Source organism: Typopeltis vanoorti, chromosome 5, assembly GCF_054136105.1.
Source record: "Typopeltis vanoorti isolate ZY-2024b chromosome 5, IOZ_Tvanoo_1.0, whole genome shotgun sequence".
Lineage (NCBI taxonomy): Eukaryota > Metazoa > Arthropoda > Arachnida > Uropygi > Thelyphonidae > Typopeltis > Typopeltis vanoorti.
Genome location: NC_143553.1, coordinates 115,440,266 through 115,460,425, shown reverse-complemented (window position 1 = coordinate 115,460,425; position 20,160 = coordinate 115,440,266). Strand labels below are relative to the sequence as shown.

The 20,160-nt window shown below is 37.8% G+C and overlaps 1 protein-coding gene across 1 annotated transcript in view; it reads right to left on the bottom strand.

Annotated features, from left to right (window-relative positions):
• LOC150106740 (rho guanine nucleotide exchange factor 11-like) overlaps positions 1–20,160 on the bottom strand; it is an 837,747-nt gene that overhangs the window by 74,914 nt on the left and 742,673 nt on the right. The window contains exons 36-37 of the mRNA XM_090393466.1: positions 10,242–10,351; positions 1,071–1,134 (exon numbers count right to left, since the gene is read on the bottom strand). Of these exons, the coding sequence (XP_090249592.1) occupies positions 1,071–1,134; positions 10,242–10,351 (174 nt within the window). The remainder of the gene's footprint in view (positions 1–1,070; positions 1,135–10,241; positions 10,352–20,160) is intronic.

The window sequence follows — 20,160 nt, the reverse complement described above, 5'->3', positions numbered from 1 at the left end:
GGCATACTGAGACAACAGATGTCTCCAGGTCAGGAAAACTTTTGGCAGCGATCACACCTGAAAACATCAATGCAGTGCATGCCATGATCCTTGATGATAGATGAATACCAGCCAAAAACATTGCAAAAAAACTCTGGGCTATCCAAGGAATGAGTTGGGGTCATTATCCACCAACATCTGGACATGTAGAAGCTCTTAGCAAAGTGGATCTCCAAACACCAACCAAAAGAGAGAATGTGTGCTGTCATCTCAAGGAATTTTGGGTGATTTTGAGAAATCAGGTGCAAATTTCTTAGCTTGTATCATGACTGTTGATGAGACATGACTTCATCACTATGACCTACAGACCAGACAATAGTCAATGGAGTGGAGACACAAAGGTTCTCCACAGCCAAAGAAGTCAGCAGGAAAGGTTTCTTGCCATTGTCTTTTGGGATATAGATGGTATAATCCTTACCAAGTAACTCAAAAAAGGTGACACTGTTACAGCGCAATTTATTCAACAGCTCTGAAGGAACTGAAAGAAGTATTGAAGGAAAAATGCAGCAGGAAACTGAGAAGACGCATGTTGCTTTTGCAGGACAACACACCTGCTCACACTGTTCAAGAAATTCAACAGACAATACACAACTTGGGCTTTCAATGTCTGCCAACCCACCCTATTCACCAGATCCAATTCCATCCGACTATTTCCTATTCCTAAATTTAAAGGAACAAAATTTACCACAGATGTTAAAATCATATCTGCAGCTGAAGACTGGTTTGTGCAACAAGGAAAAGACTTTTTTTCTCCAAGGATTGAAAATGACGCAGCAATGTTGTAACAAGCGTATAACACTTTGTGGGGAATATGCAGATTAATGTGTAAGTTAAATGGTTCTACTTCAATTCCTTCATGGTGATTATCACAACTATTTCTTTCCTATTCTTAACAGCAACTTACTTTTAAACCACCACACATACATATGTACATACACATGTGTACATGTATGTAGTGTGTGTATGTATATTGTCCCCCCCCCCTCTTTTCTTTTTTCCAGAAAGAGAATATTAATAAAAATATGACTAACCCTGAAGAATTGCTGCAAGGGCAAGTTCTCTGGCATCCTTCTCACCTTCCACTTCTCCAGCTATCTGTAATAATAACATAAACAAAAAAATTATCATAAATCTCTAAAAGCAAAATATTTTATGTAAAAAAGTTATGAAACAACAGAAATCTGCAATGTGATCACTGGTAAACTAACAATAATAAATTTAGTTTAATCCTTTATCCAAGTGTGAGCAAACAAAGTTTGCGCCTGAAAATATCTTCAGGACTGGGGTAAGGTAGTACAACACCAGGCAACTCGTAGCAAAGGTGGACCAAGCTAACATCACTCTTATCTCAGTATCTCCCATAATGCAAAACACATTTCTTGCAGATATGTATAATGTTATGCATTAAAGGAAGGGCCACTACCCAGACTAGTTTCGACCTTTATTGAGGCCTCTTCAGTGGGAGCCAGGCCCAGAAGTGGAGATACCAGGCAGAAGCAATGAAGAGACCTCAATAAAGGTCGAAATTAGTCTGGGCAGTGGCCCTTCCCTTAATGCATAACATTATACATATCTGCAAGGAGATGCGTTTTGAATTATAGGAGATACTGAGATAGGAGTGATGTTAGCTTGGTCCACCTTTGCTACGAGTAGCCTGGTGTTGTACTACCTTACCCCAGTCCTGAAGATATTTTCAGGCACAAACTTTGTTTATTCACACTTGGATAAAGGATTAAACTAAATTTATTATAGTCTAACCAAGTGAAAAAATAAACTTTCTATAAAGTAACAATGTTACTATTAACTTCTAGTTTAAATAGCATTTGCTAATAATTTCAGTTTAGAAAAAAGTTTGTCACGAACATTCAAGATGTTTAGATTTAAATATAGAAATGCAAGTATATGACATAAGAATAGAATTAAATACATAAGACATTTAAATTAAATTATTATTTATTTGCAGAATATTTGGTTAGGTTTAATAGCCATTATAATACAGATGAAAAGAGATAAAATTAAAAAGAATAACACTTAAATTGCAAGCATAATACAGAGTCTGTCAAAAAATGTATACACACTTTAAAAGATGTCATCTATAGACTTTTTTCGAAGTTGGATCGAATTACGGTAGTAATGTATAGCATGATGTTCTCTCAAAAGATGTCATTGCTCACATGAATACTAGTATCAACACGTGACCAGTAGGACAGTCAAATAAAATGGCCGAGGCACGATTGTCGTTTGAAGAACGCAAGAGCATTTTAAAGTGGTATTTCAAATTTGAGAATGTTTGTGAAGTTCAACAACAATGGAGGCTGAGTTTGCAACACAACCTCAACATGCCAGACAACTGCACATATTCATGATAAGTTTGAGAACCATGGCACTGTGTGTAATGTGTGCACAAAGGAAGATCCAGGAGGCCTCGCACAGCAACAAATCCTTCTTCCTCGGCTATGGTGTTGAAACAGTTTACACGCTCACCACAGAAGTCTATACAATGTGCATGTGAGACAGGAGTTAGCAGTGCAAAACATATGGCACATTCTTAAAGCAGCAAAATGGAAAGTTTACATCCCAAGATTATTACATGCAATGAATGAAGACAATCCTGATCTAAGAATGCAGTATTGCGAGTGGTTTCAACACATCGTAGATGAGGAGTTTCTGAGGGAGATGGTTTGGTCTGATGAAGCACAATTTAAGCTTAATGGAACAGTGAATCAGCATAATTGTGTTTACTGGGCTCCAGAAAATCTGGGCGTTCATGTGGACAAGGCAGTCAATTTACCTTGGCTCAATGTCTGGTGTGGATTGTCATCTAGGGGTTTTAATAGGATCATTCTTCTTTGAAGGTATTGTTACTAGTCAAGTGTACCTAGACATGCTATGCACATCAATTTTACCTGCCATTCATGCACTTTATGGGAATGATCAATCTCTCTTCCAACAAGATGGCGTACCACCACACTACCACCGAGACGTGAGAGTTTACCTCGATGAGAGTTTGCAGGGACAATGGATAAGATGAAGAGGTGCAGTTGAGTCCCCCTCCCACACACTCCCGATTTAACGCCCTTGGATTTCTACCTATGTAGCATATCGTAGAAAACTGGCTACACTGGTGGCACTTCGGAAAGAAATTGAAATGGCATGCGCAGCAATCCCACAGGACACTTTGGCCAATGTTGCCCAAGCAAAAGTTCATCGTAATAATAAGTATCTGGACGCTAATGGTAACCACTTTGAGCACCTTGTGTAATTGTAGGTCAAAGGTAACTTGTATTCATCCCTTGATGCCTGTATAAATTTAGTATTACAGTGGTATCTTGCTATTCCGAACCACTTTAGTCCAAACCCTCCAGTAATCCGAACTGTGGTTTGAAAGAAAAAAAAGTTTTTTTGCAAGTGGAGGTTTCTGTGGTTTAGAAGTTCATAAGGCATATTCCGGTAATTGGACCACATTTTTTTATTAAGCTAAAAACTCAATAAAGAAATAAAACCCGACAAGTTTCGTAAGTCATTTGACTAACATCTTCAGGAGTAAAAGGTAACTGAAAGTTAAAACAATAAAAAAGAGAAATTAATAGTTCATACTATACAGTTGTAGCCGTCTGATTATTTATAAAATTAAAAAATCAGAATGCAGATTCAAAGCAGTGCTAAGTTTAAACAATGCTGAATGATGCCATGTTCTGCTGTTCCCGATCAAAATGTCCGAGGTCTGACTGAGGTATATTTTTTATCAAAGCTGACCAAACTTGGTGTAAAATTAAGCCTTGGTTTTTATTGTATTGTGTTGGAATTCTAAGCATTCTTCCATATATCAAGAATGTTACAGACAAGATGACTAAATTAGCAAACAAACATAACATCAAAGTAGCTTTTCAGCTGCTGGAAAAAATTCCAAGATTTCTATATCCCCCGAAACCTCCACATCATCCTTTAAAAAAACCAGGTGTTTATAAAATTTATTGTTCTTGCGGCATCTGCTATGTAGGACAGACAGGAAGATCTGGGGAAATATGCATGAACGAACACCAAAAGGATGTACAAAACAGAAGAGAACACAAATCAGGTCTAGCTTTCCATACCACTTCCACTGGCCACAATGTACTCTGGCAGAAACCAAACATGTCATACACAGAAAAAAAAAACTGTTACATGAGGAAATTTAAAGAAGCTGCAAACATGCTTAGAATTCCAACACAGGTAGAAGTGGAGGAATTTTTTGAGGCTTTAGAAAAAGCAACTGACACAATGAAAAATTGGTCCTTGTTGGGGATCTAAATAGCAGAGTAGGAAATGATTGTGAGACATACAAAAATATTTTGGGAAAATTTGGAGAAAAGAGCAAAGCTAATAATAATAGCAAATAACTGTTGGATTTCTCCTCAGGACATGGACTGGTTATTACTAACACCATGTTCCAACATAAAAATGTGCACAAATTCACATGGAGAGAAGAGGCTAGGAATAAGAAAAGTCTCATTGACTATGTTATTGTTGATAGTGATGTTTTCTCCCTGGTGCAGGACACCAGAGTGTACACAGGATTTGAAATTGGAAGTGATCACTATTTAGTCTTGAGCAGGATAAAATTGAATTTCATATTGAAAAGAATAACATGTAAGAAAGTTTTAAAGCGAATAAAAGTTGAGCAGCTCTCAGATGTGAGCTGTAGACTAAAATACACAAAGATTATTGAAGAAAAAATGAAAGAGTTTGAGAACAGGAATCAAACCTTGGAAATTCAGTGGCAAACTCTGAAGAAAACATTGATTGATTCTGCCAGAGAGGCATGTGGTGAAGTTGTCTGTAAGGATAAAAAAAATCAGAGCTCCCTGGTGGACACAGGAAGTTAAAGAGGCAGTGAAGGAAAAGAAGAAAGCATACCAAAAGTTCTTGGCAAATAAGTCAGCTTGTGCTCTTAGAGAATATAGAGACAAATGCAAGAATGCTAAACACTGTGTAAAACTAGCTAAACAAAAGTCATGGGAGGACTTTGGCAAGAATATAGAAAATAAATATCAAGAAGGTGGCAAAATATTCTGGAGGTTGTTGAAGAAGCTTAAGAATGGAGGAAAGAGTGCTATAAAAGGAATTAGAGATGATAAAGGTGACATGAAAACGGGAGAAAAAGATATCCTTGAAGTATGGAGTAATTACTTTGAAAAACTGCTAAATGAAACAAGCAGTGATGACAGCACAGTGGTAAAAAACATTGACCAGGCATGCAGTCAGGAATACATATACATACTTGAAGTAGAAAAAGCCATCAAAGGCTTGAAATGTGGAAAGGCAGCAGGAGTAGATGATATTCGACCAGAAATGCTGAAGTATGGCTGCACTGTAAGACTCTTACAGTGCAGCCACTGTAAGAGTCTTACAGTGGCTGCACTGCATAGTTCAAAAAGCCTGGAGAGAGGGACGAATTCCCGATGATTGGAGTAGAGCTCTCATAGTACCCATATATAAAAAGGGAAATAAAACTGAATGTGAGAATTACAGAGGTATTTCCCTACTGAGTGTTCCTGGCAAGATCTATGCAAGTATACTTGAGAAACGGTTGAGAAGAATTGTGGAAGAAAAGCTTGGTGAAGAACAAGCTCGATTCAGGCCAAATAGAGGCTGTCAGGATCAGATCTTCACTTTACAACAAATAGTCGAGAAAGCATGGGAATATAACAAAGATCTGTATTTAAGTTTTGTTGATCTGGAAAAGGAATATGACAAGGTGCCAAGAGAGAAGCTATTCAATACACTGTAGTTATATGGTGTCAATGGGGCATTATATCAAGCAATACTTAGTCTTTATTTGAGTTGTAAGTCAGCAGTTGGAATTGAAGGAAGTACAGGAAGATGGTTTAATGTTAAATCTGGTGCGAGACAAGGATGTACATTATCCCCTCTGTTATTCGTTATCTATATGGATCACATTATGAAGGAAAGTGGTATTAAATATGATATCAAAATTGGAGATGTTAATGTCAGCTCTTTGCATTATGCGGATGATGTTATACTTCTAAATAAATCCACTACAAGTCTGCAAGATTCTCTGACTAAATTGAATAGCTGTTGTAATAGATATGGTATGAAGGTCAGCAATAAAAAGACAAAGACAATGAAAATAGGCAGAATCATTGAAAATGTCAACTGTGTTGTGAATGGAGAACCTGTGGAACAAGTAAAACAATTCAGCTATTTAGGCACGATTTTTAGTGAAGATGGTAAATTAAATATAGAAATAGACAACAGAATCAGCAAAGCTGGTATGGTGAGAAGTCAATTGAATAAATTCATATGGAATAAGAGAGAAATTAGTCGGAACACTAAATTAGCTGTATACAAGACAGTGTTCAAACCAGTTTTAACTTATGGATCTGAGAGCTGGGTCAGAAGTAAAACACTTGACCAAAGACTAGAGACCACTGATATGAGAGTCCTGAGAAAGATTATCGGTGTGAACAGATGGCATCAATGGCAATATCATATTAAAAACAAGGATATTAGGAAAGAACTTGACATTGTCAGCACTTTGACTCGCCAGTCATCCAATATATTATCGTGCACTTGATCAAGGATTTCTGGTGTTGTTACACTTTTTGGATGCCCGTCACGTGGATCATCTTCAAGGCTGGTACAGCCACGTTTAAACTTGGCAGCCCATTTCTTAATTGTTGAAAACGAAGATGAATAGTGCCCATAAACTTTTATGAACTTCGAATCAATTTCTTTTGCCGTTAAACCTTCTTTTACAAAGAATTTTATAACCGCACGATACTCAATTTTATCATTTCAAGGGATACAGACAACACTTTTGCTTCAGACAGCTGTATAAAACAAATTACTTGATAGAGTGACTTGCAATTTCACATGGATGCTTATGACAGATTTACCAACTTAAGAAAAAAAAGAAAAAGAAAATCGTGCCAATAGTTGCCATCTATGGTCAAGGCCGAGAACTTTTCAGACCACCCTCATATTTCTTTTCTACAAAACTTCCATAGACACTGCTCCATGAACATTACATTGGATGCTCTAACATCATTTATAGCAACCACGCTTCCTTTTTGTGTCACAAATAGAGTGCTCTGCTCTTAGATAAGATTCAAATTGAAGTCTAACGTTCTACTTTATTTTGTGTTATTTGTGCATATGTATACAGGGTGATTCAGAACTCTTGGGCCAAACTTTAAGGTGTGATAGAACACACCTAAACAAGCGCTTTTCGTCCTACAATGCATGGTATAAAGCGCTAGGGGTTAGCAACTACTGTGTTAGGAAATGAAGAAACACAAGAATGACAGAGGAGATTTGAAACAATTGCAGAAATTACAGAACATAAATAAAAGAATTTTATTGAACAAATTACAGAAACTGCTCAAAAGTGTGACTGCCAACATTAATGCAGGCTTCACCTTCAAAGTAGTGATTGGCATACATTGGTGAAAACACCAGGAATTTCTCATACAGCGACAACAGAAATCCTGGCAATAAGGTCCTCATTGATGTAGACCAGCTGTTGGCAACCTGCGGCTCGCGAGCCACATGCGGCTCTTTGGATGTGAAGCTGCGGCTCTTTAGTTCCATACGCAAATAATATTTATTTTATCAAAAAAAAAAAATTTAAAAATCGTTCTGAATCGATTAACGAGGATTAGGCACCGATTCTATCTCTCAGCCACTTGTACTCGCTTTTCACCGCACCCCTCCCCCGTGACACGCATCGTCACTGTCGTCAGTCCGTCGGAAGCTCTCGGAAGTTTATATGTTTGGCAATTTTCATTGATTTCGGCATAGCTGGGCATAACACCTTTACTCGTAAACTAAGTATCTAATATTTGCCAAAATTAAAAAAAAAAACTAAAATGTGCAGACTGCGCCGTGATAAACACGTTCTGACAAGTCCGTTCGTGCCAGTCGGCGATCACCGCACACGGGAGGCGACCACAGATGCGACGAAACTATGTACTTATAGTCAATCAGTACGTGAGAGAGTGAGACAAACAGTGTTTCGTGTCTAAATTATTTATTTTAATAATTAAATTATTAGAGAATTATTTATTTTATTTAGGTAGGTATTTTTAATTGGGAAATATTGTTGTAAAATGTTTTTTGATAAATTATATTTCATTATGCCCAGCTTCTCGTATCCGCTAAAACAGTACAAGATAGAATAGCTAAAATGTCTTCAAATGTAACATATTTGCAGGTGGAAGATATTCAACCTTCTTCTGCCTTATCACTTGCTATAGATGAGTCTTGCGACATAAAAGACACGGCACAAGTTGCCCTTTTTGTCAGGTATATGTCTTCCCAAGGTCCAAAAGAAGAACTTCTAGGATTGCTACCGCTCTCGGGACAAACTAGAGGGGAAGATATAGCGAATGCCGTGCAAAAATGCCTAGAAGACGATAAGATCTTGTGGCTCTTTAAAAACTTTTTAAAATTTTGTGGCTCTTTAAAAACTTTGAAATTTTGTAAATTGTAATTTTTGACTCTTCCGACTCAAAAGGTTGCCGACCCTGGATGTAGACTGATGAATCGATGAGGCTATCGTGGATCAGGTTTTTCATATGGCCCCATAGAAAATAGTCCAGACATGAGAGATTGGGCAATCATGGCGGCCTAGCGATGGGACCACTCTAACTAATCCATCGTACTAGAAATGTTGCATCCAAGGCGTTCTGCACATTCACGCTGAAATGAGGTAGAGCTCTGTCGTGTTGGAACAGAGTTCAGTAATTCTGGCAAGACCTCTTGTAAAAATACGAGGTATGTTCTCCTATTCACTCATGCTGGCATAAGGTATGGGCCAATCAAATGGTCGTGTAGAATTCCAGCCCAAACATTTATGGAGAAATGCCACTGGTACGAATGTGGACGTGTGGTGTGCAGATTTCTGCTCGCCCACACATGATAATTGTGGGTATTAAAAATGTCCTCACGTGTAGAGGTGCATTCATAAGTGAATAAGACATGTACATCAAAGTCCAGCTGCACTGCAGCAGACTGCAATGCAACCGGCCTTGTGTGGATTTTGCACCACTGTGCAAAATCCACACAAGGCCAGTAATCTGCAGGTGTCAAGGCGTGCACCCCCTCTGTACACGGTAGGGATGTAATCCTTCGTCTCGTAGAACTCGCCACAGCGTCGATTGGGACACACGCACAGCATGGGAAATTGCTTGCATGCTACATTCATGAAGATCTGCAACCCTATGTAGAATTTCTTCTGTAACATGTGGCATCCTCACATTCCTTGCACGCCCTGTATCCTGCACCGTCTGGTCGGAAAGCGTTCTTGGTACAGTCTTTGGGCTTCTCTTGCATTCCCATCTGCAGCTCTGTAAATAAAATGCATGTCAGCCCTCTCCAGATTTCTGAAAGAATCCATCCTTTTTGCACTCCACAGGTAGAAATAACGACTACAAAAACCAGTACTTATAAGTGTTCACTGGAAAGCGCCCTCTAGGCATTTCACCGATTGAGTTCAGACCATGCATTGTATAATGAAAAGTGCTTGTTTAAGTGTGTTTTATCACCCCTTAAAGCTTAGCCCAAAGTTCTGAATCACCCTGTATATGTTTATCGTTTATACTGTACTCATGAAGACGTCTATGTGGAGAGAGAGAGAAAAAAATACTGGAAGTATTAAACTACTGTTTAATTCACTCCTTGTATTTCATTCCACTAAATATTTAAAACAAACTTTTACCTGCATCTAAGCCTAAACACAACAAGTCACTGTGTGATCATCATCATCCATAAAGATTATATAATGAAGCATCATACTGCAACATGGATTTTTATGAATATCTTTAGGTAGCAAATAATTTTCATCACCCAGTGAGAGACCACAACTTACTTACTGGAGACCTGAAGTGGTGACTTGAAAAGTTCCATGCTTGGTCCCTAGAGCAGGGTTTCTGAATTATCTAACTCTCAGCTCAACTGTTGTTGAGCTGAGGATTAGATAATCCAGAGAAATTACTATAGATTTACAACCTCTTGTGAATGAGATTCATATAAAATTACTCAAATTTAAGTGGTAGTTTTTCTTTTTATGGAGTTTAATGTAAATTTCATCATTCTTTAAATAACTTATAATTATGCAGACAACAGCAATTTTACAGGAGGGAAGAGTGCTTTACTCAAATACATGAAAGTTTTATGTAAACTGATTTTTTTAAACTTACTTCTGCAATATGTTCAAAGTCATCATGTGGTACTTGTAAAATATCAGCTACTAATTCTTCTTTTTCTGTTAGTGCAGTGGAAATTTGCTGATCCTTACGCCGTAACCTTTCTAAATGCATAAAAATAATTTTCACTATACAATAATTGATAGAGTACAAATATATATAAATTGGTTTCATAGAGAAATAACAAAATTAGAACAAACACCTTTAATCAATGTTCTCAACTTTAGATTTAAATAGACCAGTCAACCCTATTTAATGTTATCACTGTTATGTAGAATATTTTATAACCTTTGTTTGCACACTTAAATTTTAATTATGTTATTAAAATTCAACAACATACAAAAACAATCTCTAATGACAATAACAAAATTGTATTTATTCTTTTATTACGTTTGACAAGGCCACCATCATTTAAAAGTTAATTCCATAGGGTGGTAAGTCAAAGAAAGGAGAAAAGTATATTGTGCGATTTCTGTTGCAACTGGCTACATATTTCCTACACGAAAATAAATGAATCGCCACACAAACTTTTTACCGATCTAAACCAGCCCTACTTCTGTACAACATACCTCCCTTTCGTAAAACAAATACTAAACCTAGGCAAAAGAGTCAATAACCTTGAGCAACAGCTTAATACCATGATCGCTACCCTCTCCAACAAAATCGGAAAGTTGGAAACTAAGCTCGAGACGCTCAATGACCAGCACCTGACCGCAAGTGCACCTGTGCCTGCTAACGAACTTCGTGAACTAATCACATCATCAGTACACGAGTCGCTCGAGGCCGAAAACAGGAAACTCAATGCTGTTATCCTGAACTTTCCGACGGAAAACGGTAAATCCTTAAAAGAAGACATAGGCAAACTTGCAGGAGAATGCAATTTTGATCCCTGAAATATCGTCAAATGCCATCCTATCAGATCCATTAACAAAAGAAAGGATAGAACGAACTTTCCACGTCTCGTGAAAGTGACCTGCGACTCACCAATAAACACAACCAAATTTATAACAGTGATAAACAACAGGCTAAAGGACACTTGCCCCCAGTCGCGCATACATACTCAATCCGATTCAACCTTTGCCCAGAGAGAGAACAAAGACGCCAACTCCGAAGACAACGCCAAAATGGAGACAACAGTTGGGTGATAGACTACAAACAATCCAAACTAGTACAAAAACCAAGTGATGCCACTAGCAGCTACGAAGCACACCAGTATGCAGGTACTGCATAGGAAACGTGCAAGACCCTTGGGGTCAAATCCATGCCTCACAGAACCTTGCATATCCACTTCACCAACATCCGTGGCCTCAACTCCAACCTTAATAGCATCCACTACCATCTGCAGTCCACCAAACTCCCATCTACTCTTTTTAACAGAAACTAAAATCTCACCTTCCCCCAACACTATTCATCTCAACCTTCCTAACTATACACTATTTAACTCCTTTTGACTCAAGGGTGGCATTGTGCATATATCCGCTCTGACATACCCTGCCAGAGAGCAACTAACTTAGAATCACCTGACTTTGACCTTCTTTGGTGGAAGATATTCCTCCCCCACTCAGTCAAATTCATCTGCTGTCTCTATCGCTCTCCTAATACCACCAATCACTCTGAACTCTTCCATTTCCTCTCCTTAAAAGTTGATTTTCTCTAGTCCCACTCTCCTAACAGTGAAATCATCCTCCTGGGATGATTTCAACGTTCATAACACCAATTGGCTTTCCTCTTCCAGTTATACAGATCCTGCAGGCAGAGATGCTGAAACATTTGCAGTCACTAATTGTTCAAAAACCGACCAGAATACCAGATAACCCAAACCACTCCCCAAATACCCTAGTTCTCTTCCTTACTAATGACCCCCTCCAAATATGCAGTGAATGCAGTGAGCACCCCCCCGGGCAATTCTGACCACAACTTAGTGCTCATCTTCTCCCCCATGCATCAACGCTTACACAGTCACTCCCACACAAGAGTAGTTTGGAATTATAACAGTGCCAAGTGGGACAGTCTCCAAGACTACTATGCTTCATACCCATGGTTAGACTATTGTTTCCGGCCTTCCAGTCCAAACATATGCACTGAACGTATCACCAAAGTGATCCTTACTGGCATGAAAACATATATTCCCCACACTACTCAGATCTGCCGTCCCCTAACTAAACCCTGGTTCTCCAAAAAAATGTGCCAAGGCTGTACAAATGGAAAATCAGGCATACCACAACTGGCTGAAATCATTCAATGCCTATACTGAAGCCTGAAACAAATGCAAGAAAATTATCAATACTTCCAAAACAGAATTTGAATGGGCCAAAAGCAGGAAGCTTGCAGCCTGTCCAAACGGCAACCATGCCTTTTGATTTCTTGCCAAGGCAATTGGCCGTAACTTTTGCCCTACACTATTCCCACGTCTATCATACCCAGATGGCTCAATAGCAACATTACCCTTAGAAAAAGCTAATCTCCTGGCATCACACTTTGCCTCCAATGCACACATAACTGACAATGGCAAAAGCCCCCCAGTCATTCCAACTGCCCAACATACAATGCCCCCCTGTATCCTTTTTGCCAAAAAGATATCACAAACATGTTGTCTAAATTAGACACAAAAAAGTCTCCTGGCCCTGGCGGCATTCCTCCAATTGTCCTGAAGGTCTGTGCACCAGAACTGACTCCTATCCTATGTCCTGTACACACTCTCTCTTACTCCACTGTATATATCCCAAAACCTGGAAACGGAACAGATAGTGAGTCATCCACCTCAAACCTACAAAGATCTCCAGGATGTACAAAAGAAGGGGAAAACTACCAGCACACAGGAGAAAAGTATGCATTCACTCGTAAGTACTTATAATATAAATTGTTAGTGATCAGAATAGGATATGTCAATGAAAATTAGCACAAATTAATTTGATGATGGTTTAATTAATTATCAATTATTAATTAATAATAAAAATCAGCTAAATTACCGATTAATTATTAATTAATACATTACAAAATAACCTTCCGTGAAAATTTCAGGATTTGTGAAGTGTTCCGTCATTGAAAAAGTTTGAGAAACCCTGCAATAATCGATGCCAGTAGAAGTTGCTCTACTGGACTTGTGAAGAAAGGGTATATGTGGAACTACAAGGCTGGTGATTATGAGAAGCTCATAAGACAGCTTGCAGGTGTACAATGGAATGAGGAGTTGGGTGGAAAGGAGATAAGTGCTGCTTGGTTGCTATCCAAGAACTATCTAGTAGATGCAATATCTGAATATATTCCAAAAGTCAGGATTAAATAAGGTATATGAAATTGATGAATGAAGAGATTAAACATGCAAAGAAAGAAATGCAGGCAACATAAGATGAGTGGTAATAATCGATTCCATTAGGAGTACAAAAGAACAGGCAAGGAGGGTGACTAGGTTGGTAAGGTTAACAAAATTGCAGCACGAGCAGCAGTTTGCTAAAGAAACAAAACAACAACAACAACAAAAAAAAAAACACTAGAGAGTTCTTTCAATATGTAGCCAGCAAAAAAATGAATGATTATGGTACACTGATTTGGAGGGAAAGGATAACTGCTGTGGAGGATATAGTTGAGATATTTATTGAGCAGTTCATAAAGGTTTTTCAACCTTGTGAATGTGATATCATGAAGAGTTTGAGAGCAGTGAATTCTCTACATACCTCTTGCTGTGAATGAGCAAGAGGTATATGGAGAATTGAGCAAACTTGATATTATAAGGCTGTGAGACTTGATGATATATCATCATATATTTTGAAGGAATGTGTCAGGGAACTGATCTGTCTTGCCTTGGCATATTTGTTTAGTATGAGTCTTCCACTGAGTCAACTTCCAAAGGAGTGGAAGGAAGGAAGGCAAGATTATACTGCTTCATCAGGGAGGTGACAGAACTTGAGCATCCAATTATAGGCCAATCAGCGTGTCAGATGATGTGGTTGAAAGTGTTGGAGAGATTAGTGAGAACCAGGATCCAGAATTACATTGACAACAGTGGTATTAACTTTGATGGACAGCATGGATTTGCTAAAGGGAGGTAATGTTTTAGAATCTGCTCACTTCTTACAATAAGGTGACAGCTACATTCGACAAGGTGCAGATGGATATACAAAGTAGTGTACTAGATTTTGAAAAGGCTTTTGACAGATTATCACATCAGTTGTTAGTGAAACTAGAGCAGATGAGGCTGAATATTAAATTAGTGCATTGGATTGGAGATTGGTTATCTGATAGATATCAGCAAGTTGTGTATGGGGGGAGCAATGTCGCAGAAGAGGAAAGTCACTAGTGGTGTGCTTCGGGGGTCTCTTTTAGGGTCGTTGCTGTTTAACCAATATGTTAATGATATTCAGTTAGATTTGAATGGGGATATTCAAAGCAATGTTGGGAAGAACTATGAGGAGTAGAGCAGATGTTGTGGCCTTACAAGAAGACTTTGAATAGACTGAGTGAATGAGCATGGGAGTAAGGATGCCAGTTCAATGCTTCAAAATGTAAACTTTTAAAATTTGGAAAACAAAGATGGAATGTAGAGTTTACACTAAGTGGGGATATAGTGTTAGAGATAAAGGAAATAAGAAATCTTGGGGTGATGGTGGATAAGGATCTAAAATTTAGAGGACATTGTCAAAAACTGAGGACAATACAATGAATTCTGGAAGTACAATGCAGAGGACACTCACTGACTTGTAGAAGTAAAGAAATTCTGGTTCCATTGTATAAGGCCTTGATTAGGCCTTATACAATTTGGTCACCTGGTTTTCAAAAGGATGAAGAGAAATTGTGAAGAATCCAGAGGAAATTGACTAAGGTAGTTTCTGATCCCTGGAATGTTGAGTATGAAGAAAAGTCAAGATGCAATTTACAGAGTCTAGTAGATAGGAGGAAGAGGATTTTCATAAAATGATGAGAGATGGGAGGAGAACAAGAGATCATCCCTGGAAGAGCTGTATAAGGAGAGTGTAAGCAAGGGAGTGAGAAGCAGGTTTTATGCATGGAGAGTTGTGAATGATTGGAATGGATTGCCTGAGAGTGTAGTGTTTGTAGAGAATTTGAATGTATTCAAGGAATGGCCAGATAAGGATAAGTTATGTGTATGACAAAGGGACCTCTAGTGATAAGTTATTGACACCATGGAGAGTCTTGGGATAATAATCTTATTATGAGAGATAAGATGAGTGGTAGTATGATGATGTTGACTCCCCACAGAAGTAAAAACAGTAGTGTTCCAGAGGGAAAATAGAACATGGAGAAAGAGAACTGTGACTTTTGTTTCAAAATTGGAATACTGTGAGTAGGCATACTAAGAATAATAATACAAGATGAAAAACTTGTGGAAAATCTTGAGATGTTTAATTATAAAATTTTTGCCTATGTTTCACAGACATCTTCAATACATAAATACAGTTAAACAATAAAAGAAATTCCTAAACAGCTTCACCATAGTTAAACTAAGATAACAAAACCAGTCAATATTTTCTTAAGTTAAAAAGAAAATATTTAATTATATATATATTACAAGTAAGGTAAGATTAGCAGATTGAAAAAAAAAAAAAAAAAAAAAAAAAAAAAAAACAAGATTATCTTCCATAGAGGAGATAAACTAGACCAATGTTTCACAAGTCTCTTTATAAAGACATTCTATAAGAGATTGTCTTTCATGAAGGATTCTTGTCTTATTTCATCAAATTATGATTGGCAGAGATGGTATGTTCAGCAAGTCATCACTGTTCAGGCTTGTGGTACTAGATATAAAACTTATGTTTTTCACAACAAATAAAATCAGATCTTCCAGACTGTCCTATAATAAGTAATAAGACAAGCCACAAGAACAAGGAATCTGGTAAACACTTAGAAAACCAAGAAACTTGTTCTTAGATGTGAGAAACAGGGACATTTTTCCTGACAGGACAGAAGACAGCAAAAATGTTCAGATGTTTTAAAATTTTTGCTATATATTCAGAAATTCCTTGCACATAAGGGAGAGGAATATGGGGGGATCTCTTGAACAGCAGGGGTAGGGATTCTGTAACTTCTAAATTCTTTTATGATGAGGACTTCACTAAAACTATTTGATAAGAAAGTTGACTTAATATGTAGTGATTCTGTAGAAGTTTGCCAGAGGTAACTGCTGATCAACATCCATTTACTGTCCAGCTTCATTTACCTAGCCAACTTCTTTTCTCCTTCTTTTTAATCTATCCCTAAGACCACAACCATCAGTTGTTCACAAAACATATCAACAGGTTCCCTCTATCTACTTTATTTGCCTATGCATGGAACTGATGTGCTACAGGTTTAAAAACCTATTATGTATAGAGATGTCATGAAAATAAAAAATAAACGAATGATTCATAATATATAGATATAAAAAATATGTCACTGATGAGACATCGTTACACAAATTATTCTATGTAAAATTAAAGAATCATGGATGCACTATTCAGAACTATAGAAACTCCACCACTGAGGGTACAGAAGTACACCAATTCCACAGGACAGTCACTAGGTAATATATATACAACAGAACATATAGGCAACAAATGTGAAGTCGTCCCAAAAACCAAATAAATCTGCTACCACTTACTTTGCAAGATCCTACTTGGATGATATCCAAGCACAGTGGTACACAAGGGATGATGGCGAGGCCAATATGTGGCCAAGAAACCAGTTTAAAATATTAATTTTTGGAGCTTGGCTTCATCTTCCTTGGGGCCATCTGTATCAACAACACAAACTGGTGCTTGCATTTTTTTCCAATTCTACTGACCAAGCTGGAAGAGATATTTTACTAGACATTTACTATTATTGATACAGTAATGCAAGTAATCCATCTACTTACCAGCATAACAGATGATCCTTATCCCCCCCCCTTTTTTTTTCATATCTAGTTCATCTTCTAGGTATGCTGTGTATTTCAGCTTTCCTCTTGGTAAATAATTCAGAATATAACCATCCAAGTTTCCTTTTCTACTCAACACTTTTTCCTTGGCCACTGTGAGCCTCAATGTCCTTTGGCTAAAAGGGTGATAAATGGGATGGCTGCCACAATTTCTACTTTTACTCTTGTTAAAAACTGTTCCTATGTAGCTACTGAAGATAGTCTGTTAGTTTCAGACTAAAATATTTGACAAATATTAAAATATTCTTGTGTCTATAATTCCTAACAATTTCTACTTGCTCTTTGCACTATCTGATTATTGCTTATCTCCCATGATTCAAACTCAGTTTTAACTGAAATTATTTCTGATGGCATGAAATTCTCCATTCTACTCAAATTACCCACCCACCAACTAATTTTTGGGTCTCCAACAAGTGTGGAGTCAGTCAAAAAAAAAAAAAAAAAAAAAAAAAAAAAAAAAAAAAAAAAAAAAACAGCACATAAGCAGTTTGAGACAAAAATTCTAGCTTCACATTCAGTGTGCACTACCAGGAACATTATTAAAAAAATAAATCCAATTTTAAAAGGATGAAGAATGGAAAACTGATCTTCTGGATGAATAGACACAATTCAGCCATTCCATGCTTCTGTTTCTTTACGATAAAGATAAAGAAGCCATTCCATGCTTCTTTATCTTTACGATTACTTATGATGGCACCACTTACGATATGATGGCACCACTTCAGTGGTGCCATCATATCGTAAAGATAAAGCTTAAGTCCTGGAATCATTCATCTCCTTCAGACAAGAATAGTAAAACAACCGAGTGGTTTCTTTGGTCATGTTAACCAACCAGGCTGGCCATTTCACATCATGGTAACTGGTGCTTCAGATGTCCCCAGAAATGCTAGAATATCATAAGGCTCTTAAAATTTGCTAAAATGTACTTCTTTCCTATACTCATGTATGCATGCATGCCTCTCATATTTCAAATTCTATTTACAGTTCTGATGACATTGCACTCTATACCTCTCCTCATTCTTCAGAAACTTTGTAGTGTTATATTCCAAGATTCAAGATCTTCCATAGCCAGCACTTAAACTTTGATTGTCATTCTTAAGTTAGGCAGGGATCACCTCATCATCAGTGCTAACAAAAACAGTTCTATCTTCTTTCTCTTCACTTTCCCCCTCACCCTCAATAATATTCATATCTTTAGATAAGATCAGAATTATCTTTCAGTAGACTAACCTCTGGCCTTTCTAGCACAAATTCTGAAAGTTCAGCTACTAATTACAGATTCTAAATTCTGTTTCAGAATTTAGAACATTGTTCTCGCATTCGAGGCAGCATACCAAAATTCTTCCCTAAAATTCATGATGTCCAGACAGGACTGGCTCACTGATGATCTGCCTCCTCTCACACATAGCAATAGCTTTCTTCTTATTATTATTATACAAACACCTCCAAGAGTCAAGACTCATCGAGTAAGATGAGTTCTAACAGAGATAATGTTAATCATACCTCATCTTAAATTGGTTCAATGTTTGTGCACTCACTAGCTCATTTGGCAATAAATTCCACTAACCAACCATTCTCCATGCAAAAAAGTCGTGTTGCACTCTTACGCACCACACCATTACACAACTTCTAAGAATGATCTCTTTGGTCATTTTAACCAACCACTCGCCCAACCAGGCTCTGGCCATTCACCACATTATGGTGACTGGTGCTTCAGATGTCCCAAGAAATGCTAGAATATCACAGAACTATCATCATCATCTTCCTTATACCCTCTTTTACCTTGCGGTGTCGAGGGTCCATTGATCATCGGACCTCACTCCGTTTACAGGATAAGGTGGTCAGCCTTATGCCCCAGTGTATCCTATGGCCTGTAGTGTTGAGTTCTCAAGGCCAGTTTGCCTTCTTTGCAGGATGAAAAACCCCAGAATAAACTGGGGAAAAAACCCTGCTGTCCATGCCCAAGACTTGCTAACTTGGCTATGGCTGAGGAAGATCCTTCAGCTCCTCACGTCACCGACGGGAATCGAACCTAGGACACTCCTTTCCCCAGGCATATGGTTGCGAAGCGCATAGCCACTAGGCTAACCGTGCGGACATCATATATAAACTATAGATAATAGAAAATAATATATATAGAAATGATATTCTATTCACATCTCAAATTCTATTCCTCTTCCCTCCAACTCTTTGAAAAATATCCTGGGTATCTATTTGATAAGCACCATTTAACAATTAATGCTTCAATCATATTGTCCCTCTTCTGCCTATTGACTAGCGCCTGTAATTTATATTCTCTCAACTTGTCCTCATAGTCAGTATTCCATAAACCTGATATTGCTTTTGCTATTTGCCTCTGAACTTTTTCCTGAGCTTGCTTCTCTCACCTAGGAATGCCGGTGACCAAATCAATGTGCAGTAGTTCATATGTCCTCTAATCAAAGCCTTGTACAGCAGAATGACCACATCCTTATCTCTACTTGTCAGTATTCTTCTTCTTAGTATACTGGAATTTCTTTGTGCTGTTTTTATCCTTTTTGCAATATGTCCCTTGACCTTCAATTCTTTATCCACCAATATCCCACACTTTCTCCACCTCCTGTAATACGTCTGCAATATGATACGCAGTTTTATTTTTTTGTAAGTGCAAAATCTTACATTTACTTGTGTTAAATTGACATCCCCACTTGTCTACCCACATAGCCACTTTGAAATCACTCTGAAGTACTAGTATATCTGCATCATAGCTAATAACTTTTCCCAGATTATCATCATCCACAAACAGCCGAATATTAGCTTGCAGACTGTTCACAATATCATTAAAAAATTGAACAGCAGTGGTCCTAGAACAGAACGCTGAAGGACTCAACATGTCTTTCCTCCTGAGAGACATGGCACCTCTAAACACCACTGTTTGATAACGATTAGCAAGCCAGTTTGCTATCCAACAAGCCAACTAATTTTCCAATTCCATTTGCCGTAACTTACACAACAGTTTATTAT